Here is a 23,845-nt window from a genome sequence, read left to right on the forward strand (position 1 = left end):
CATGTCAAGCAGATGCTCGACCACTGAGCCACAGCCCCCCCCCCTTAACTGAACATGCTTTTGCTCACTGTTCCTATGATCAAGAACCCCAGAGAGGTGCTGACATACACACATTCCCTAGCAGATGGGTTCTTTATGAAACTTCAAGGCAGCACACAAAATAGCAGACATATAATTTGCTACCATAGTGTTACTTCCTCCCCTACGTACATTGAAACTCAATGGAATGTTGCATGAAAAAGACTCCTATCTACCTCTCTCAGCCTATCCAGAGCAAATGGAATATCCTTAGCTAGTGTACCAACCTTCCACATTCCACAAATTGTGGCTCAAGGAGGTTTACAATTCCAAAATTAAAAACATACAATGTACAGTATTGGGAGAAACTTTGCACTTCAGAAAAAAAAATGGCAGTGAGTTGCACTGGTCAATGAACTAATATTTTTAAATGATCTGTTCCCAAATGTTATATGTTATGCATACAGTTGCAACCAGAGTCCAAAGCATCATTGAAAGCAGTCACTCAGTCAGTCACATTAAAACACAAAGAAAGGAAAACAACTCATATGTATATCCAGGTAAATAATTGATATGGGAAGAAATGGACAAAGTGTTCATGATTATTTCTTTTTTAAAAAAGGTGACATCCTTAAATCACGTGGTCCTAGAAACCAACAGGTTTTTAAAAATTCATCTGGAAGAGCATCATACTGAAGGACTAACTGTTCAGAAAATTGCAGAGAAGCTGAATTTTTAAAATAATATAGCAGTCCTGGTCTGACAGTACAGTATAGTTGGCTGCCTATACATCTAATAGCAGCTTCCATCAATCAATGAATAGCTACAGTGAGAAATATTCAAAAATAAAAGTGGTCCAGCTAAAGAAACAAAACAAAACATTGAAGCAGCAGCCACCTGGCCTCTTCCCACTCCCCCCCCCCCCCTTTCCCCCATTGCCTACTGTGACACATGAACTGGTTTTTTCCCCTCGTTCATCAGAGAGAAAACAAACACCCACAGCCCCCACAGAGCTTTCCCAGACAGGGACAGAGCACTATGGTTGCTGCCAGTGTGGGGAGCTCTTTCTTTCCTCTGTCAGAGAAAAAAAAGAGTAGGTACTCCTGTAAGTCATAGTCCTCCACCTGAATCTTCCATGAGGGCAAGATCTGATGAAGCACTATGGTAGCTGTCCCTGAAAACGCATTCTGTTGGCTGTCTCTAAGAGAGAGAGAGAGAGAGAGAGAGAGAGAGAGAGCGCTCTGTCTTTGCCTCACACACCCCTTTCCCTGAGGCCTTTACTTCTCTCTTTCAAGTGCTCTTGCTCTATGGCAACACTAAGAGTTCTACCACATATTTAGAATCCTACAGAGGATTCTTTTAAAACGCTGGTGCCTGAGATGTCCCGTCATTGTTATGGCAGCTCTTCCCCCCACTTACACACCCCTTTGTGATTCCTGGCCCAAGGAGCGGTGCCAAGGGCTGAGCCAGGCTTTCTCAAGCATAGCAGGGCTCCATATAATGGGCCCCATTGTTCAGGAAAAGCTACTGACTTGTTACCACTTTGGCAGAGAGAGAGAGAGAGAGAGAGAGAGAGAGAGAGAGAGAGAGAGAGAGAAACAGAGAGCAGAGATAAGACAAGCTACTGACTTGTTACCACTTTGGCAGAGAGAGAGAGAGAGAGAGAGAGAGAGAGAGAATGAACAAACGAAAAGTACTTAGGCACACTACCAAGGAACATGGGGTATTTTCTGCTTATCTAGCACATTTCAGATTCCTTTCTATGCTTTTTAAAATAACGTACTAATGTGTTTCATCCAACAAAAATGTGGAAGAGTAGGATTATTCTAAATCAAACATTGTAACTTTCCCCCCCAGAATACCAGGATGAAAGGTCAGTATCGGAACCCCAAGGAATGTGGAGTTTTTATGTGCATCAGACTCCTAGACTGAAGCTGCAACTGTTCTGAAAAAGCAGCTTGTTAAGTGGGCCTGTACAGGCAAAATAAGCTTGGTGTCCCCGGGCCAGTCACACTCTCAGCCAAATCTACCTTACAGGGTTACTGTTATGAGGAAAGAATTGGAGAAGGGGAGAACAACAGTTGTAAGTTTTGGGGACTCCATCATGGAGAAAAAGGGAGGCATAAATATCTGGACAGAATTATAAATATCTATACAAAGCATACATGCTAAAACATGCATGTGGAGAGTGGAACTAGCCCCCAGAGCTAAGGTTGCACCATGAAAGCTTAATGATGATTAAAAAAACACACCTTACCTTCAATAGTATGCACCACAGTGCCTGTCTAGGAACTACAAGAAAGAGCACTGACTAATTGGGGTGTACCAGCTGTACTGGCATAATTGATATGAGCATTCCAGACAAATGGCATACGATATATTATTATACTTTTCCCTAGCTTTTTTCTATATTAGTTTTGTAAACTATTTCTAAATCCATAAATGTAGCAAAAAAGAAAAGAGCTCTGGCATTTATATGCTGATGCATACTAATAACTCATAGAATTGCACTAGGACAGGTTTTGGCAGGTTGGAAGTTTCTATTGCCCAAGAGACACCACAGCTATGAATTTAAGGGCATTTGGCCTCACTATTACCATGCCTGCCAGTACAGTCTTGTCCCAACACTCTTATGAGCAGCCTTTGGAACCTATTGGAATGACTGAGGCTGGCACAATTTGCATGAAATTCTTCTGGGGACATTCTCCCTTGCCAAGGTCAGCTGTTTTAATAGTTGCAGCATTGTTTGTTTTTTTGTTTTTTGAAAAACACCCTCAATTGTTTCTTACAACAAAAAAAGAGCATTCCAAGTTACACCCAGACCTAGAGACATTAGAATCAGAGATATCAATCATGGTTGGCACATAGCTTCCAAAAGTTCTTTGGCCTGGAAGTCATATTTAAAGGATCAGCCTACCTCAGGGTACAACTGAGATTTCAAGATGAAGATCCCAAATGACAAACACACAGCAAGGAAGGAACAGTGAGTAGGAGGCAACAGAGATGCAGAGAAACGTGCCAATTAGTTTGAAAACATTTAATAGACCAAAAAGGGGGAAAGCTTATGGGCTTTGTTTGTTTACCAAGGACTGCTAGCATCCTTAAGCAGAGGCATGGTTATGTCAGTGCTGTGAAGGGGTGGATAACAATTGAAAGATACTCTTGTAAGATGGTGGGTAGGTGGGGAGAAGTGTGGCCAAAGTGGGTGACACATGCAGCATCTGAAAGTCTCTCTGTCTGATGTCACTTTGCCAAGAATGCCCCTTCTTGGGCAGGAGAAAACAAAATGCTGGGGAAGCTTAGGAAAGTGATCGACATGAATTTTCCCTGATCCCAAAATCATGGAATAGATTAAATATGCAATAATGTCACCTCCAGGTTTTGTTTCCATGTTCACACTGGTGGGGGAAGATGACTTTTAAAAGGTAGATGGAGAGTGAGGGACAGAGAGATCTGTTCTCTATCCATTCCTAGTTCCACCTCTAAATTTACTGGAGGAACAGATTACCAGATTGAACCTCCAGAAGCAGGGATGGACACAGAGAAATCTGATCACCTCCAGTTCCAGCCTTCTTATAGCTGTTTGTTAACAATGAGTTGGGGTGGGTTTTTTTGTTTGTTTGTTTTGCATTAGTTTGGCATTAGACAGAGATTCTGGCAAAGAGTGGTTGATGCCTAAACTGCTCTGGTGTCTGGGAAGGATCTCTTCCCATTTCCTATCCAGCAAGAAGATGGCGTTCTAGATGCCAAACTGTTTGGATCTTCATTAATGAAAATTATGGACCTAATTTTACCTGGCTCTAAATATTGTCTCTGTCTATTAATGCCCCTCGTGCCCTTGGTAGACACACTTTACCCTGCTGTTCCATCAATACATAACTTATCAGCCTCAGTACTTGTATTACCCAGCCCAGCTCACATTACCCCACAGAATGTTTGCTATGGGTCCTGCACTACCAGGATAAGTTGACTACGTAATAGATATAGATGAAGAGAGTTGGGGTTATGTGTAAAGTTTATATTCTCTAGAAAAATGGCCTCACTTTCATGGAATGTGCGTTTTAAGTCATCTGCTCTCTTCAAACATGAAAGCCACTGATCAGATTAAAAGGATACATAAGACATGACCTTAGTAAAAAAAAATGGCTAGGACCTAAGTGTAATATATAAGCACAAAGTTACATTGTAAATTAAGAACATAACAGAATCCATGATGGATCAGGCCAATGGCTCATCCAGTCCAACACTCTGTGTCACACGGTGGCCAAAACCCAGGTGCCATCAGGAGGCCCTCCCACTGTTGCCCCCCAATAATCAAGAATACATGGCATTACTGCCCCAGACATACTGTTCCATCTATACCTTGTGGCTAATACCCACTGATGCACCTCTGCTCCAGATGTTTATCCAATCCCCTTTTGAAGCTGTCAATACTTGTAAACTGCTACCACTTCCTGCAGAAGTGAATTCCATTTGTTAATTACTCTTTGGGTGAAGAAATACTTCCTTTTATCTGTTCTAAGCCTACTGCTCATTAATTTCATGGGGTGCCCATGAGTTCTTGTATTGTGACAAAGGGAGAAAAGTTATTAACTTATTCAATTTGAATGGCTCAGTACCACAAATACCATTCATTTTTGATACCTGGTCTAACAACTTTCCAATAACAATATTCCCTGAAAGCCAAAATATGCATTGTCTGGTTTATCAGCTTCTCTGTGACTTAAAGAAAGAATAAGATTATGTGCAGACAACACCTTCATATAATAAAAGGCAAATCTAACACACACAAGGAGTATATGAGTAATAGAGATTTCTGTACAACTCAGAGTAGTTGAGAAGTAGTTCTTTCAGATCTTTAATTTAATCCTTTCTTAAAAATGGCTGATCATTGCCTGATGTGACATGATCATTGTATGAAAAAAATTGTCCTGAAAAGGAAAGTTTAGAGCATGACAATGTGAACTGAGATTTGAATGGAAGAGGAATTACATTAACAAGAAGCAAGAGAATGTAATTCAGATTATTCAGCATGTGGAAGTAAAGATTCTCGCTCCCTCCCCCCCACCACCAGAGTTTCCAACTCTGGCTTGGGAAACTCCAGTATTTCTGGATATGTGCATCATCTATCAGCAACTGAAATCATATATATACCAGATTACAACATCAATGAAGATTTATGTGTGAGTGCAGATACCATGTTAAGGGATCCATGACCTGCTTTATAAGATTACATCATACCACACAATATACAAGATAACAACACCTGGTCAGGATTGATGTATAATATTTTCTGGATTTGTGTGTGTGTGTGTTTTAATATGTGCATGCGTGTGCGTGTGCACATGCATATGCACCTGGAAGTCACGGTGACCTCTGGTGACTGACCCCTACTGGGGCCTGGAGAATATTCAGAGAGGTGGCTGAATAAAGCCTGCCCCCACCTCCCAACTCCTGGTATTTCAAGGAAGTCTCCCATCCAAGTACTTGCCAGAGTCGACCCTGCTTAGCTTTTGAGATATGATGAGATTGGGCTTGCCTGGGCTATCCAGATCAGGGCTGGATGTGTTTTTTTTAAAGTATGTATTACTGACCACTGCAGAAGGCCCTTGAGGCCAAAATGCATATGGTCTTCTGTTAGTCATTTGACATGTTCATCAACTTTGTATGGGAAATTATTACTGCTTATGTAAAGCTTGTTCTGACTCTTAATGAAGTCTGATATTCAGGGCCTATGTTTTTAATTTTACTATTGTGTACACCATATAATAAATATTTATTTTGATATTATTTTATCTGCTGTGATTTGGAGGTGGGGCCAGGAAAAGTGGGATTTGGGAAGAGACCTCAACAGGGTATAATGCAGAGAGTCCATCCTCCAAAGCAGCCATTTTCTCCAGGGGAAGTGATTCCTATCATCTGGAGATCAGTTGTAATCCCAGGAGATCTCCAGGTCCCACCCAGAGGCTGGCAACCCTACTACCTACTCAGGCCTATAACCAATCAGCAATGTGAAAAGGTAATACCAAAAGCAGGACTGACAATGGGCGATTCAAAATGGCTTCCAGTTTGCTTGTCTCCAATTCAAGCAGTGTTTAGAATTCCGCTTCTGAGGAGAAAATAGTGTCAGGCCTTTAAAGCATTACTCATTTACTTCATTCCTACCCAAGCTATGATGCATCCAGAACAAATCAGATCAATTAAAAAATATATACAATTCTTCCTTCTATATGTGTCAGAGTTTACCAGTATGAAAAGCATATATCTCACAAGGGGAAAAGTATAGTATGACACAATATGAAATGTTAAAAAAAACCTGTTTACCTCTACAGCATGTGTCTCAGTACTAATTATAAAAATTTGTCCACCAGAAGCAGCCCAAATGGTTTCTTCCATGACAAGAAGACTTCTCACTGGCAAAACATCCAACTTCACTACTTTCTGGGGTTCTGAATTCCAGGTGCCATCTTTAGCAAAACAGAAAGATGCAGCAGTGCATTAAAAAAAGACATCATTTGCGCGCGCACACACAGAGAATGCTCCAATATCTGTTCATTGCCAGCATGGCAATACCCCTCTTGTTCGGTGTATACTCAGCCACTTTTTCCTGCCTCAATATGGTCTCTGTTCAAACAAGTTTTGCATGTTTTATAGTGCTTCAAAAACCTTTGCCATAGACAGTAGTGGGATAAATGAAAACAACAACAATGAATGCATGTAACCATGGGCAACAATGGCTTTATCATTCTGGCTGCCAATCTCTGAAAAGATATTGTCTACCCACAGCCTGTGACTGAAGAGGTAGACCTATGTCAGGAAGGAAACAGTATACAGAACTTTTCAGAAAATTGTGTGGTGCCTTTGCATCATAAAAGACAAATGTTGTTGTCACAGGCTAAAGCTTTAATCCCAGTGTTCAGCTTTACCAAGACCGGAACTGCTCTACTAATTGGCCTGCCTCCCTTTGAACATTTGGCAGCTCTCTTTGAGCCATTCTTGCAGCCTAAAAGAAAAGGGATCTCAAATATTATACAGGCTATTTTTTGTCATTCCCTCATGATTCTTTGTCACATGCTCAATTTGATCTGGGGGAGGGTCTCTTTCCTTTCATGTGGCTTGGACTAACATTGGTCTTTTTTTTGTTGTTTAACCGATTCCTTATACTCTCAGCAGCACTACTGGTATTTCAACAGTGCTGCCAAAACAGCCTTGAGAATAGTTTGCTAATTGAGTTGTACAATGGAGCATAAAAATTTGTACACTGCATTATCATGAAAGTCACTACTTACTTTTTATGACAGGGTAGTGAGATTTAAAATATACAGCAGTGGTTACAAGCAGACAGCATTCAAGATATTTAAGATAAAAATTCACTTTTTTGATTATATTTAAGACTGTCATTGTCATCACTGATCACTCCAGGGATCTCTGTGCCCCTACATGACGTTCTTCAATAGCAGCAATGACCTTTTTCAATAGTAGCAATCAACCCCAACTCCAAGTTGACACAGAAGCACAGATCAGCCTAAATAATTCTTTTAGATGTAGCACATTTCTCCTGCTATATTGAATTTAAATGTTCATTTTGCTTTTGGAAAGCAGTGGACAGGAGCATAAGCTTTTCAGAAATGGGTGACAGATCCACAGCCTGCTCTAGTACTAGTTAGCCATGTAAAGAATTGAAGCTTGGGAAACTTTGCCAGGTGATTTCCTTGCACCTTGGGAGTCAATGATCATAAAACCCATCTGAATGGACTCCCCCCACAGGTTTCAAGAATAGAACATAATCCAGGACTTCTAGAAAAATCTACAGAATTGTACGAAGACTAATGTTTTGTTTTATAGTTTTCATGTTTATGCAAAAATATGAGCTGCTAGTGTGTTGGATGAAAAATGGTATATGTTGAAGAACAAAGTGATTTTGATTCCCTACCAACAAATAATGTGTGCCAATTGTTATTAGGTCAAATTATCTTCTCCGCTCTTCAGCCTTGATTCACATGTCTGGCAAAATAGGTCAGTGCTTCATAAAACTGCACCTTCAGGGATGACTGGAAAAGCAACTTGAGCATTACAATCACTATAGATGAAAACTGAACAGAGAACCTATGCAGATATGGGAAGATACCAACAGATTTGGCATGGTTTTTTAATTAGCCTTTGGCTTGGATTTTAACTACCACAAGCAGATTTTTTCATTTCAGCACCCTGCACTCCACAAAAATCTGTTCCTTAGGGGATCCTCCACAACAGCTAGAACACAGCAGAGGCTGATGTGAGAATGGATAATTAGTGGATATTGAAGGAATCCCTTTTCAAAATGGAGGCATTTTGGATCTAAGTCAAGGAACCACAGTCACTGTTACAAGGCAAACTTGAGGTGAAAGGAATGCAAACAGTCAGAAGAGAATGCAGTGGCTGGAACTGTTTGTATTATGCATATGAGGTTGGATCCTGTCAAAAAGATCTGTGCAATAAATGGGCGGCAATTTCTGCTGATTTCCCCATCCTATGGAACCCCCCAGCTCACCCTTCATGATCCTCTTGTGGTTCCTGTCCCACAGGAGCAGCATTTGGGGAAGGGTGTTTGTGTGGCTGCACACAGAGGTCCTTATGTGCTTGGAAATTTTAGATGAAATCCAATCCATTGCCTTTAGCTTTGAATTGTGCTCCAATCCCTGAGAAAGAATGTTTTCCCTGTGACTGGGGTCTCCTGGGTTTAACTCAAGGCATCTTACAACCCTCTATCACAACACCCATCATGCATAACAATATGTGTATAGATAAAAGAGAAGAAATAAAGATTATACCTTCTGATTTGGTGTAGATGACAATGTTGCCATTGACAAGACCAGCAAACAAATAGTAGGATTTGTATGCTAGACTCATGACAGTGGACTTTTCAGGAGTGAAGAAGTGCTGAAGTCGAACTTTCTTTGAGCCTTGACTACTTTTGTAAACGGAGATGCTATTCAAAAGCAATAGGAGGAAAAAATAAACCATGTGAAGTCATTCTGAAACCTCATGAGTTCTGTTACAGCAACAGAGGTTGAAATGCTTTCCAGTGTTACTCAAAGACGACAAAACCTTATGAGAGAGACACAGCAGTGGCTGCTGCCTTTCTCTTCCTCATAATGTTTGCATGAAACAAAACACAGCATGACACCATCACCCTCCCCCAGCTCATGATGTGAGATAGGGGGAGGGAGATGGACAGCATGCCAGTATGACATAATGCATAGTGTGTATCAAGCACTACAGAGAAGAAAGAGACAGAGCATCTCCACGACCCTTGTAACATCTTGTTTGGACTATCACATACATTTGGAATCAGAAATTCTCAAACACAGACTTTTGTTCTATGCATCTGGCAAATGCTTCACAAGGACAAGGAAAACTCCTTTTGTCATTCCAGTCTTGCAGAATTTCTTTAGCAATACTATCACACACAATCCAGTTAATTAGAACAAAGGTAAGCCTGCTGCTCTAAGAATGAAACCAGATGAGATGCTCAAGACTGACGCTCCGGGTGTTTGTTGGAATTCAATTATCAGGTGCCCGAGGGTCTGATTTGCACTGGCATCATGGTGTAGGATGTATGTGTGTGTTAGATCTTCTCCACTGTGCCATTTTTCCAAACTAAAACAGCCTTGGGGAGCTACTACTTGTGCTATTTTGAGAAACTTATGTTTACCGCAAATGAGGCAATTAGTGGTTCCTAGAGACTATTTTAGATCAGAAAAACAGCAGGGTAAAAGTTTAAATCCCCACCCCTTCCTTGTGCCATATTTCCATTCTGAATACCCCCCATACACCCCTGATATCTGAATTTTAAGTAACTCTGTGTCACTCCAGACACAGAATTTCTAGTATTAATCTGGTTTGCCTCTTGGTGTTTGGAACAGAATGGTTCATCAGGTACAGCAACAGTGCCCAAGAACCAGCAATAATTCAGCATTGATTCTGGCTTCAGTGGCATGACTAAGAGTTGCACCAGTGCAAGTGTTTGGATTAGTATGCACATTGTCACTGGCTTGGCATCAAACCCTGCACAAATAAGAAAAGGATATACGTGTAGGTTACTTGTAGAAACATGCATTTACATTTCCCGTCATGACAGCCAGATGTTATAATGAGAGGGTTTAATAAACATGGATCTGGCATGAATAGTAGTTTATCTCTGCAGGTAAATTAAAGCTTTCAGCTTGAAAAACCACAGCTTGCTTGTTACTCAGGATCCTTCAAAATCTAAATCTGCATTTTGTATCGGTTAAGAGGTTTCCTGCCTCCAAAGCAGTTGTGCAATTGTGTGTGGAGTAGCCTGAAAGGGATGGAGTATGATCGGTACATAGTGTCAGTGATGAGGATCTCAAAATTAGCTTACTTATGGACAATTTATTCTGTGGGAACACAGCCTTAATTTAACGTTATCTGAATAATTCTCATCTCTGAACAATATGTACACAAAAAGGAGCTTTCTGACTCTGCTCTTTGTATGCACCAATGCCCCCCCCCCCAGTTGCTGAATGAGCAAGGTTCCCAATTTAATTCAGTTCAGGGGACAATCCTATGTAGAAATACATACAGAGACCTAAAAAACCCTAAGTCTTTTAAAATAAAAAGATCTATCATTTACTAGTAAGCAAGCTCTCCATTTTCAAGATGCATCAGTTCCCATCTTGGATAAGTATCTATTCTTACACTGCAGGATAACGACAGCTAATAAATACTATTCTGTTCACAGAAATGAGAGAGAGAGAGAGAGAGAACGAACACGAACACACTACCTTCCTTCTTCTGTGCCCAGGCAAACAGTTGGCACATTGGAAGGCTTTGTAGACACATCTTCCAGATCAGAAGGCACTTCCGAGCTTTTACATTTCTCCACTTCTGGAATGTAGACCATGCAAAGAATTCGCGATTCTACATTGAAGCATTCAATAACTTTTGGGTTGGAGTTTTGAAATGACACAATGGCAATTTGGCCCATTTGATTAGTACAACTGCCAATCTGAATCAGGGAGAAAAGATAATGTCCTTTTGTTGCAAGATGTCAGTAAACAATTACATACGTATGGCAAAGCTAATTAAAGAAAGCTTTGCAAGGTTTCTGCAGTTATAACACACAAGCCTAGGCATTCTCAGAATTTGCTCTGCTGATTTTTCCTACTCTCCCCACCCAGCCAAATGCCGAAACCATTCGAACATGCATCAGAGGATGGATTTCAAGAAAACTAAGTGGGCACCCACAACCACTGGTGGCTGTGATGAAAGGACAGAAGATGTACCTCAGCTGAAGGTTATGTGACCCATGCTGGAGGACTTTGGAGCAACCAAAACCCCCACTCAATATTTCCAATTTTCTTTAACCTTATCTAGTAAGAGCCTTACAAAATCTAGTTGTAAGATACGGCGGTCTTCTTTCTTGTATGTTTGTAGATGTCTGTGTATTGTTGTTGTTTGTTTCATTTTTTGTGTGTGGTAAAATCAATAAAAATACTGGAAATCTAGTTGTAATCAACTGCCACAGTTGCACAACTTAGCATCATCACTATAATAAACAAGGGGCGGGACCCGCGATACTCGCGGAGGGGGGGAGAGGGAGCTCCACACTTATCAGGCAGAGGAGGAAGCAGCAGGAGGAGGTAAGTTTCCCCCCATTCCGCCGGTTCCCCCCATCTCCTCCACCCCTCGTCTCGATCTCCCCCCCCCTTGGCTCCGAAGCGAGGCCCGGTGGCTGCCGGGCCTCGCTTCAGAGCCAGGGCTTCCCCCCCCTAGCTCCGAAGCGGCGGCGAGGCAGTCTGCAGAGCATTCCCTGCGCATGCGCAGGGAACGCTCTGTTACTTTTGGGGGGATTTTCCCCCCCCCGCTCCGAAGTGGCGGTGGCGAGGCAGGTTGCAGAGCATTCCCTGTGCATGCGCAGGAGACACTCAGTTACTTTTGGGGGGATTTAAGTATCCCCCCGATATTTTTTCCAGAGTTTCAGATTTTTGTGCACACCTGGGGACTGCCCCAAGTGTGCACGAAAATCTCCCTTCCCCCCAGATGCCCCCGATGCGCAGATTTAGGTATCCGCACGCCAGGGGGCACCTTCACTAATAGATATATAGATAATAATGTTAGATGCCTCTCAGCCTATATCATATGGCCATTGAATACCTTAGAAAAAAGAAAACATACCCATAGAAAGCCATGTTCTATGGAAAGAGGATCTGGATCACTTTCTTCACATGAGTAAGGTTCAGGATTATAAGCAGCACATTCAACCTTTACCAAAAAAAAAAAATTGTTAGTGCAAATAGCACCACCAACATTGTAGACAAGGCACCTTATGTCTGATTTTCTCAAGATTTTGATGCATGCACTCAGATCTTACAGGAAGTTAAAAGGAAGAAATGTTAAAAAAAAAAAGTTAGCCACAACTTTAGAAATGAATAAAACCCTATTTTTCCCCAGAAGGCCTGGAGTCAGAGCTGTAACACAAGAACCTGTAATTGAACCTAAATTGCACCGAGTGCCCCTGGGATGTTCTAGAATTCCTCTTCATTCTAGCTAGATATAATGAAGCGCTTTTGCTAGGCTATCACAGAATCACTGCTTTCTCTTCTGTCCTGCCTGTTGTATAGTTTCTGTGTACTCCTTTCCCGTAACTTTTGCCCTTACTATCTGAAGTACAGAAGTCTTTCCTTCGGCAAGGTTCATGTTGCTTTTGTGCTTGATAGTCCACAGTGCAGCACAGAGCTCATAATACACATCAAGGCTTAAATAGTAACACCATATATATATCAACACTGTTTATTTTACTTATTATATTTATACTGTACTTTTCAGCCATGTTGGCTACCAAAGCAGCTTACAGTTCACATTCATAAATATGTGATATATAGACAACTGTCGTTGCTGTTGAAACAACCTGCGGAATTCTGATTGATAGAGCAGCAGAGATTTATTTTTGGAGATGAGAGAATCCTTGCCTACACTCGGACAGACACCACCAGAGTTCCACTGGTTAGTAAGCTGGAAATGGGGGAGAGACATGAATGGATGATACCTTCACCCTTGTTCTACATTCAATTCTAGGCCCTTTCCCAAGCCCCTCAGCTGCCCTGGCTGCCGCAGTTACTGCTTTTGTTCTTTCTACATTCCTCCAGTTAAGAGCAGAAGTAGAATGGTATCACTCAGGACATTCTGATGACTAGAAACCTGAACTGTCCTCTCTATAGTTCTTCTCCTCAGCAGCTTCAAGAAGGCTGGAGGGGGGGGGGTTGACAATGAGTATTCAAGTCTTCTTTGTGGGTTTCTACTGCATGCAATAAACCTTTAACAGCCAAATTTTTTAAAGCAAAAGCAGCTTTGGGAGGTGTTATCTGGCATCAGAGAATCAGATTAAAGGAAGGGGCACAACTGTTTTCATTGCCAAGCTGCTTTTCTTCTTATAGTGCCAAAATATGCTTTTCCCACCCCCTACTTCTCCTTTCTACATTGGACTTCTGTGAAGCTGCTTTTCTTTGGAAGCATTAGCCGTCGCAGGCTGTGAAGTCAGTACATAACAGCTCTAAAACAGTTGTCTAAAAGAAGATACTAGGGAGAGGAAATAGGAGGTAGCTATAATCTTCTTAATATTTACAGAAACCTTATACTGTACTTCCCCGATTCATTCTTTACTTCTCCCCATCCAAGAAATAGCCCTCTCCTGGTTAAACTACAAAGAGGCTGTGTTGTCCACATATGGTATGATACTAACATCCCACTAATAGCAAAAACAACAGCGAAAGGAGGGGAAAACCATCAGCCACAGACCCACCCTGCGAAAGGCGGAAACCTCACAAGATGTGTACTCCAAAACAATTATGGTCCAGTCCAAAAGGATCCTTCAGGACAAGAATCTTACACTAGTACCAGTTCACTTTTATTCTCAGCTTTCCAAAAGAATACATCAATTTCCCCCACCAAAATTCTTAGTTCCCTTCAGGTTCTGAGCTAGCCCCCAGTATCATGATAATCTTTGAGGTTTTATAAATCTGAAAGTCCCACCCTGGGGCAGAATGTGATTTGGCTTTTGCCCAGCCCAGGAACTTGTCAGGAGAAAACTTGTAATTTTAGATCCCTTGAAATGGTACTGGAGACTGTGTACAGTGAACAATAATAACAATTTTATTTAATAGGCAGGAAGGGTATGGGTAGTCAGGAACTGGAAAGGTTGAGGTAAACATTGTTGGTAAAACAGTATATTTTCCAGGTGACGGACAAGATGGTGTTGAAGCAGCTTATTTTTACAAATTATTGGTTCTTATCAGTGAGAGATGGTTAACTAATTATTTTAGTTTCACTTACAATGTTTCTGCATATCTATATACTAACAGCCAAAGTCCCCTTTCCATGTGGATACTTATTTCCACCAACAGAGGGCTCACTCTCCCTCAACAAGTCTTTCTACAGACTCAAGGACTCTGTAGGTCTGCAGAAAAATTCAAAAACAAAAAAACAAAAAAAAACAAACTCAGGGAGGGTTGAATTTCCCCACAATACCTTTTGAAATGGCTTCTATAGGGATCTACTCCAGGCATCAACAGTGAGAGATTAGAAAGCGGGAGGAGTGGGAGGCTTGTAACTGGTTCTGTCAGTAATAGGCAGGCGAAGGGCCCTTTCCAGACTTATTTTGGCCTTCCAGGGAGGGATCCTTAGGGCCAGGCCTGCCAGGCTGGGAAATTCCTAGAGATTTTGTGGTGGAGTCTAAGGAGGGCTGGGTTTGGGGAAGGGAGAGGCCTCAGCTGGATATAATGCCACAGAGTCCACCCTCCAAAGCAGCCATTTTCTCCAGGGAAACAGACCTCTGCAGTTGTAATTGGGGGGGGGGATGTCTCCAGGTCCCACTTAGAGGTTGGCAACCTTAGGTTGGCAACCCTGCAGTCTAGGATTTCCAGGTCCCACCTGGCCACTGGCAGGGGATGGGGGGGTATGGTTGCCAGATCCAGGCTGGGAAACTCCTGGAGATTTGGGGGTGGACCCTGGGAAGGACAGGGACCTCAGTGAAGTACAATGCCATGGAGTACACACTCCAAAGCATCCATTTTCTCCATGGCAAGTTATTTCTGTAGTCTGGAGATGAGCAGTAATTCCAGGGTCCCCAGGTCCCACCTAGAGGCTGGCATCCCTAGGCAGCAACCTCTGGGTGACTTGATACCATCTGATTTGCAAGATTGAACTAAGCGTGGCTGCTTCCTACTCTCCAACAGCAGCCACCCTATGAAAGCCAGTATGGTGCAACAGTTAGAGCTTCAAAGTAGGGTCTACACTGTGCAAGACCCAGGTTTAGATCCCCATCTTGTGGTGGAAGCTGACTGGGTGATTTTGGACCAGTCACATACTTTCAGCCTAAGTAACCTCACAGGGTTGTTATGCAGATAAAAAGGAGGAGAGAATAATGTAAGCTGCTTTAGTCCCCACTGTGGAGAAAGACTGCCATAGTCTCCACCCTCCAAACCAGCCATTTCCACCATGAGAACTACCACTGCCAGCCTCCAGGTGAGGGCTGGAGATCACCCAGAATTACAACTGTTGTCCAGGTGACAGAGATTAGTCCCCCTGGATAAAATGGCTACTTTGGCGGGTTGAGTCTATTATACCCTGCTGAGGCTGCTTGCCTCCCCAAGCCTCACTGTCCCAAGGCTCCACCTCCAAATCTCCAGAGCTGGCAGCCCTAAGGTGAATTGATCTCTGTAGCTAGGATATCTGTTGTTATTCGTGGAGAGCTGCCACTGCTGCTGTGGGGGGAGAGGAAGCAGGCAGGAGGCTGAGAGAGTGATGGGGGCAGAAAGAGAGAGTGTTAGGGTGGGGGGAAGAAAAAGGGAGAGCGATGAGGTGAGAAGGCAGAAGGACAAAGAATGATGAGGGGGTAGAAAGAGAGGAAGTAACATGCATGGAGGATAGAGAATAAGAAAAGAGGGAGCAGAAAGAGAAAGAGAGAGGTAGGGGGAGTGAGGAGGAAGCAAAATGTGAGGAATGGGATAACCATCCTGCAAGTTTCTTGCAGGTCTCTACTTGTACATCTAATTCTCAACAGTCCCCTCTGCATGCAGATACTTATTCCCACAGATAGAGGGCACACTCTCCTGCAACAGGTTTTTTTTACAGGAAACTCCATGGGTCAAAAAATCCAAAAAGTTTACAAACAAAACCTTGGGAAGGGTTGAACACCCCCATACCTTTTTAAATGGCCGCGACAGGGATCTACTCCAGGCCCCACTGCATTGACAGAGACAGAGAGAGAGACAGAGAGAGAGACAGAGAGGCAGAGACAGAGAGAGAGACAGAGAGAGAGAGAGACAGGCAGACAGACAGACAGAGAGAGAGAGCGCAAAAAACAGAACTGGACCTGGGATTGGGAAGGATTTCTACTGCAGTATGAATGGCTAAATAGCAGGGGGGTTGGAGCCAGGCCTGGGATTAGGATTGCCTGCTCCAGGTTGGGAAATTCCTGGAGATTCTGTGGTGAAGACTGAGGAGTGCAGAGTTTGGGGAGGGGAAAGGCCTCAGGTGGACAGAATGCCATGGAGTTCACCCATCTTCTCCAGGGGAACAGAGCTCTGTTGTCTGGAGTTCAGTTGTAATTCTGGGGATCTCCAGGTCCCACCTGGAGGTTGGCAAACCTAGGCCTAGCAGCACCCTCTGCGTGACTTGAGACCACCTGACTTGCATGATTTAACTAGGCCTGGCTACTTGCTACTGTTCAACAGCAGCCAGCTTAAGAAAGCCAGTGTAGTATAATGGTCAGAGCTTCAGAGCAAGGTTTGTGAGACCCAGGTTTAGCTCCCCATCTTGTTGTGGAGGCTCACTGGGTGATTTTGGACCAGTCACGTACTTTCAGCCTAACCTACCTCAGTTTTCCTCAGTAGAAGCTGTAGGGGGAAAGGAGACGGAAAACTGAAGACAGAGGGGCAAATAAAGGTAGGTTGGCTGTTGGGTAGGAAGGAGGTAGGGATGCCAACTCCATGCTGGGAAATTCCTGGATATTTGAGGACTGGAGCCTGGGGATGGTGGGGATTGAGGTGGGGAGGGACTTCAGACAGATCTAATGCCATAGACTCCACCCTCCAAAATTATTTATTTATTTATTTATTTATTATTTAGATTTTTATCCTGCCCTCCCCGTAGGCCAACCTCCAGGGTGAGGGCTGGAGATCTCCTGGAATTGCAACTGATCTCCAGATGTCAGAGATCAGTTCCCCCAGAGATAATGGATGCTTTGAAGGGTGGAGTTTATGGTATTATACCCTGCTGAGGTCACTTCCAAGCTCAAACCTCATCCTCCCAAGGTTCCACCTCCAAATCTCCAGGAATTTCCCAAGATAGAGCTGGCAACCTTAAGAGGAACTAATCTCTGTATTTGGTCAATCTGTTGTGATTCCTGGAGAGAAGAAGAAGAAGAAGAGAAGAGATTGGATTTATACGCCGCCCTTCACTACCCAAGGGAGTCTCAGAGCGGCTTACAAACTGCTTTCCCTTCCCCTCCCCACAACAGACACCCTGTGAGGTGGGTGGGGCTGAGAGAACTCTGACACAAACTGCTCTTTTTCAAGGACAGCTGTGCCAGAGCTTGTGACTGACCCAAGGCCACATCAGCAGGTGCAAGTGAAGGAGTGGGGAATCAAACCCGGTTCTCCCAGATAAGAGTCCGCACACTTAACCACTACACCAAACTGCAGGTGCAGAAAGAGTGATGGGGTGGGGTCAAAAAGGAAGTAACTGGCATGGATGTGAGAGAGAGAGAGAGAAAGAAAAAGGGTGGCAGGAAGGAGAAGGAGTGTGACAGAAGTAGGGGGAGAGGGGAAGAAGCAGAAGTGGGGGGGGATGGAATAGCCACACCCATACATTTTTTGCGGGGGCCCACTTGTAGTTTCCTATTAACTGTTCAGGTTTTCTGGAAAGGTCACTCTTTTAGTGTATCAAATTCTTTCCTCTTTTCTGAAATCACATAAGAACATAAGAGACGCCAATGTTGGATCAGGCCAAAGGCCCATCCAGTCCAACACTCTGTGTCACACAGTGGCCAGAAATACCAGTGCCATCAGGAGGTCCAGCAGTGGGGCCAGGACATTAGAAGCCCTCCCACTGTTGACCCCCCCCCAAGCACCAAGAAGACAGAGCATCACTTGCCCCAGAGCCCCTAGCTATACCTTGTGGCTAATAGCCACTGATGGACCTCTGCTCCATATGCTTATCTAATTCCCTTTTGAAGCCGTCCATGCTTGTAGCACCCACCACTTCCTGTGGCAGTGAATTCCATGTGTTAATCACTCTTTGGGTGAAGAAGTACTTCCTTTTATCCGTTCTAACCCGACCGCTCTGCAGTTTCATGGAGTGCCCACGAGTTCTTGTATTGTGAGAAAGGGAGAAAAGTACCTCTTTCTTTACCTGCTCTTTCCCATGCATAATCTTATAAACCTCGATCATGTCACCCCTCAGTCGTCTTTTCTCCAAGCTAAAGAGCCCTAAGCGCTTTAACCTTTCCTCATAGGGAAAGTGTTCCAACCCTTTTATCATTCGAGTTGCCCTTTTCTGCACTTTTTCCAAAGCTATAATATCCTTTTTAAGGTGTGGTGCCCAGAACTGCACACAGTATTCCAAATGAGGTCTCACCATTGATTTATATAGGGGCATTATTATATTGGCTGATCTGTTTTCAATACCCTTCCTAATAATCCCCAGCATAGCATTGGCCTTCTTTATTGCAGTCACACACTGTCTCGACATTTTCAGTGAGTTATCCACTACAACTCCAAGATCTCTCTCTTGCTCAGTCTCTGCCAGTTCAGACCCCATCAATGTGTATTTATATTTAGGATTTTTGGCTCCAATGTGCATCACCTTGCACTTGGCCACATTGAACCCCATTTGCCATGTTGACGCCCACTCGCCCATCCTTGACAGATCCCCTTGGAGTGCCTCACAATCCTCACTGGTTTTCACCACCCTGAACAACTTTGTATCATCCGCAAATTTAGCCACTTCACTGCTTACTCCCATCTCCAAATCATTAATGAACAAGTTAAAAAGCAGTGGACCAAGTACTGATCCCTGCGGTACCCCACTGCTTACCACCCTCCACTGAGAAAATTGCCCACCTACACTCACTCTCTGTTTTCTATGAACTAGCCAGTTTTTGATCCATAAAAGGACTTGTCCTTCTATCCCATGATTTTTGAGCTTACTTACTTGAGCCTTTGATGAGGAACTTTATCAAAAGCTTTCTGGAAGTCAAGGTAAATAATATCTATTGGATCCCCCTTGTCCACATGTTTGTTCACCCCCTCAAAGAACACTAACAGGTTAGTGAGACAAGATCTTCCCTTACAGAAACCGTGCTGAGTCTGCCTCAATAGGTTTTGTTCATCTATGTGCCTACTAATTCTTTCCTTAATAATGGTTTCCACCAATTTACCCGGTATCGACGTCAGACTGACTGGCCTGTAATTTCCCGGATCTCCTCTGGAACCCTTTTTAAAGATGGGAGTGACATTAGCTACCTTCCAATCCTCAGGAATGGAGGCAGATTTTAAGGAAAGATTACATATCTTTGTCAGGAGATCTACAAGTTCACATTTGAGTTCTTTCAGAACTCTCGGATGTATGCCATCTGGGCCTGGTGATTTTTCAGTTTTTAAGTTGTCTATCAGTTTTAGGACCTCCTCTCTCGTCACCTCAATCTGACTCAGGTATCTTCAGAGTATCTTCTTTTCCCTGAGTAGGCTATAACTGTTTCCTTTCACAACAGACCAGGGACTGCCTAAGTGCCAATTCCCTGAATAACTGGACAGGACTTATATTTCTTCCCTGAAAATATGTTCATATTTCTTTTGGCCTGATTGGGAGTTTCAGCCTGCTACCCAGTCACTCTTTGTCAAAATCTCAAACCCCGGTTCTTACTGTCTGTGTGAAAACGTACATCAGCTTTAGCTGACACTGGACTCTGAATTCTTAGATGGAATTCTTTCTCAGGTTATGTTTAACATAGCTAGGACCAGGAACCTGTTTGACAGTCTTTTTAGTCACTCTTCAGATATCCACTCATTTAGCTGAACTTTTCCTTTACTGAACAGTAACTGCTGCTGAACACAAAACAGCTGATCTTCTATTTCCCACAGCTGGCACTGGCCAATCAAAGAAAAGGAGCAGCCTGTCACTCAAGCTCAACATTCTAGAGTAGAGTTAACTATTCACCTTCCTTCTCTGATGTTGCTGCATTAGGAAAACAGTGTTTTAAATGTAGTCCGTCACACCACCAAAGACTTGGAGCTGGGCCAGATCTGAAGCACAGCACCACTAATTTTTTTAAGGTGAAAGATTTATGCGATCTGAAGAGAAACCAGAGTCATCTTTATTTCCTCCTAATTTTAGTTCTAGTAGGGAAAAAGCTATTCAGTATTTACTAAAGGATACTAATCCTAATATTACAGCTTTAGTGGCCAAGTTTCTTGCTGAAGCAGTCAAAGTTAGATCTATTCTCATAAAGGAATGATTCATATTGTTTATTATGTTGCTAAATATCCATACTGTGTTATTGTATATCTATGTATCTTACTGCTATGCCATTAAAGATATTTGACTTTAATTTTTTTAAGGTGTGGCACATTCTTTACTTTCAGAAACATCTTCCGTACCAACCCAAACATTTTGGTAATGACAACTTACAATGAGAGACCATGGAAGGAAAAACAAGTTGATAGTATGAATATTTCCCTGCTCGTTTGCCCTTTGCTTTTCATTATCATAATATGTGTTATATTTCTTATACCTAAGACAGGAGTCTTTGGGGCCTAAGTACCTGAGGAGATTCTTGTGGAACAGTACAGGAAACAAAAATATATTTGACATGTAGCATCTAAGATTATTTGAGCCATATAAAATCAGCAGAACAACACAGAGATTTAGACCTGGTCTACACTTCTGTTCTTCATATCTGCAACTCAAGTGATTATCAAATAGTCATGGCTTTCCCTTATATGGTGACAATCAGTAAGAAATTGTACAGGGAAGTTAATAAGACCTAAGCAATTATGTCAACTTGACTCGCTGAAGGTACGGATCAGCCCAATAACTGAGAAATGGAATTCTTTCACCCAATTCAATTTTTACTATATTCTCAATGATCAACCACATTGGTCTGTACCTGACGACAAAAGTGAATCTTACCAATGCATGTACCAATACATTACAAAACCAAAACATTACAAAACCAAAACAAAACAAACTATTCACCTTAAACTCCTGTTGTTTGGCCATCATTACAGGCATGTGTTTAACAAGAAGAGGATGCTTCTCTTTTTTTATCTGATTCCCATCATCATCGATGCAGAACCAACCCAATATATTCTCTTCAACTAGGGGAAAAGAAGCAATTTGTTTTTATTTGACAGAACAGCTCCAATACATGAGCCTTTACAAATATTAATTTCTCTTGGACATGAAGGTGAAAGCCAGTGGATCTGATTCCATCTGCCTCCAACATATGTGAGATGGAGGAGTGACCTCGCCCACTTTTCCTCCTCACTGCAAACTGCCTTCCTACAGGCCTCTTTGGCCATATGGATCCCTGATTCCTAACATGGCCCTTTTGGAGGCAAGAAACAATCCACTTCTGCTGGTACAAAGGTGGTAATATTCTACCCAGGATAATATTTATTAGATTAAAAATCTAATAAAATTCCTTTATAGGTCCCTATTGAATTGAAAATGGGAGGAAAAGAGAGGAAGAAGGGGAATTGATATATGGTTAATCTACAGTCTTATATACTACTAGGGGAAATGCCCATTGCAGGAGGAGGCAATGAGCCCTAGGGAGAGCTGTCAGCTTGGGGCAAGGGGGCTGGGCCCAGGCCTGCCCAGCGAAGCAGGGCCGGGGCATGGCGTGCGGTGGCCTCCCCTGCCTCGAGCATGGCTGGGGCCGGCAGAGTCCCCTCCAACGCAGGGTCTGCAGCCTGGCTAGTGAAGGCCGCCCCGGGTGAGGGAAGGCTGGTGCGGCCGCCAGAAAGAGGCCTCGCGCTTGGCGGGGCCACAATCTCACCCCACTAAAGGACTTTGCCTCTCACTGGCAGAAAGGTAGGAGAGTGAAGACGTGTGCGGCCGGGGCAAGTGCCTCGGGCCACACTGGATCGTCGTCGCGTGGTGCGTGGAGGCGGTGGTCGGTGTGTGGGCCCCCCCGCTGCCTATCAGTCCCCAGGCGCGGCGGCCGCCTCCCCCGTCCCTGAGGCCAGGCGGCCCCAGCGCAGGGCCCCCCTGCCAAAGAAGGTGGTGGAGCGAGATGGACCGGCCGGCTGTTCGGGAATGAGCTCCTCACCCGCTGTCCCCAGCCTCTGCCACCCCCCTCGCTGATATTCCGCTTCTCTGGGGCTGCCGCGTCCTCCTGGGGCTGGCCCCTGCCCAGCCCCGTCGCCTGGCCTCGCAGCCTCCCTTCCCCAGCTCCTGGCGGCAGCGTTCGCCTCCTGCCTCCCAGCCAATGGCATGCCAGCAGCCTTGAGCGGCAGCTGGCAGGCCAATGGCTGCCAGTGCGCATTTTTTCTCCACTCCCTTACTCAATTATATATAAGGAGAGATGTCAATTTAGGCAGCACTAGTAAAGGTCTCTAACAACAGCCAGGCTTTATAAAGCATCAAGAGATGTTTTCTGAAATGTACAGGCCAAGAGTCTGCCCACTAGACGAAATGGTCGACCACACTGACTGATTAAATACATGGTTAACTTTGAAGTACTGGGAAAGATTAAGCAGGTATGATCCCAGCTGCAGCTGAACCCCTTCCTCATAGCGGGAAATTACAGAAATCAGAGTGGTTCAGAATGTTTCTTTGCAGCAATTGCCACATTCCTGCAGCAATTAGGTAGCAGAAATATAACATGGTTTTAACTTCTGAAGTACATATTTTAGGCAATAATTGAAAGTCTAAATGTCTAGAAGTTTACAGTTTGATCATTTGCTGATGGTAGTTTTAAAAGACAGGACACAGAAGAAATCAAGAATAAATTTCTAATGTTTGGAATACAAACAGTTGGTACACCCAAAGGTTCTGGAATAACATCTGGGATTTTTTAAAAAAACATTTTGCTTTAAACAGCACTCAGTAACTCATTTCAAAATGCTTCTGTTTCAGAAGAGGTGCTTAATATGCCATAGACTACTGCTGCTTGGATACACACAAGCCCAAAGTCCTTCTGAGCATGCAGTTCTTTGGATTTTAACCCTTGTCTACTTCCTATGTAAAATAAGTTAAAAAGGTTATTTTCTATAATTCACTGATGCTAGAACATTAATGGTCACTATAAAACCTGTTAGAAAATTTCTGCAACATCCAATTTTACATTGATTCTATATCGCTAGTTCAAAAAATAAATGTTACAATCTTCTATTATTAACTATAACTGTTTCAAGTTCACTGACACAAACACTTACCTAAGGCAAGCTTAGCCATTTGTAAATTGTTGATCCAAGACTGTTTGATTGCAGGGGTGAAAGTATTGAACACTGCTGTAAAGAAAGTAGGCCGTCCAGATCTGACAGAAAGGAAATTAAACTATTCAACAGAGTTCTTTGAAAGAAAAAAAAAAGGTTTTAAGTGTAGTAAAAAATAACTGGAAACAAGATGAGCATGCTCATAACTGGGAAGAAGAATTCATTAAAGGGTCAGGCAAATCCAGTTGAATAGGCAGGAAAGGACGGAAAGACAGAAGGGCAGGATCAGACCTATATTTCAAAAGTAGGCCCTATGTCCCCCCACAAGGTTCTGAGAAGCAGCTGCGAAATATCTCCCCCCAAAAAAGAACCCCAAAAGCTGG

The 23,845-nt window shown here is 43.2% G+C and overlaps 1 protein-coding gene across 1 annotated transcript in view; it reads right to left on the reverse strand.

Moving 5' to 3' along the window:
* The window catches only part of LOC107109754 (rho guanine nucleotide exchange factor 10-like), a gene marked incomplete at its 5' end in the record, with an annotated part of 99,195 nt that overhangs the window by 42,912 nt on the left and 32,438 nt on the right, over positions 1–23,845 (reverse strand). The window contains 6 exons of the mRNA XM_015410442.1: positions 6,343–6,485; positions 8,829–8,986; positions 10,806–11,029; positions 12,199–12,285; positions 21,277–21,398; positions 23,463–23,563. Coding sequence (XP_015265928.1) covers positions 6,343–6,485; positions 8,829–8,986; positions 10,806–11,029; positions 12,199–12,285; positions 21,277–21,398; positions 23,463–23,563 — 835 coding nt within the window. The remainder of the gene's footprint in view (positions 1–6,342; positions 6,486–8,828; positions 8,987–10,805; positions 11,030–12,198; positions 12,286–21,276; positions 21,399–23,462; positions 23,564–23,845) is intronic.

The sequence above is a fragment of the Gekko japonicus genome, unplaced genomic scaffold (genome assembly GCF_001447785.1).
Source record: "Gekko japonicus isolate JY-2015 unplaced genomic scaffold, Gekko_japonicus_V1.1 scaffold2054, whole genome shotgun sequence".
Classification (NCBI taxonomy): domain Eukaryota; kingdom Metazoa; phylum Chordata; class Lepidosauria; order Squamata; family Gekkonidae; genus Gekko; species Gekko japonicus.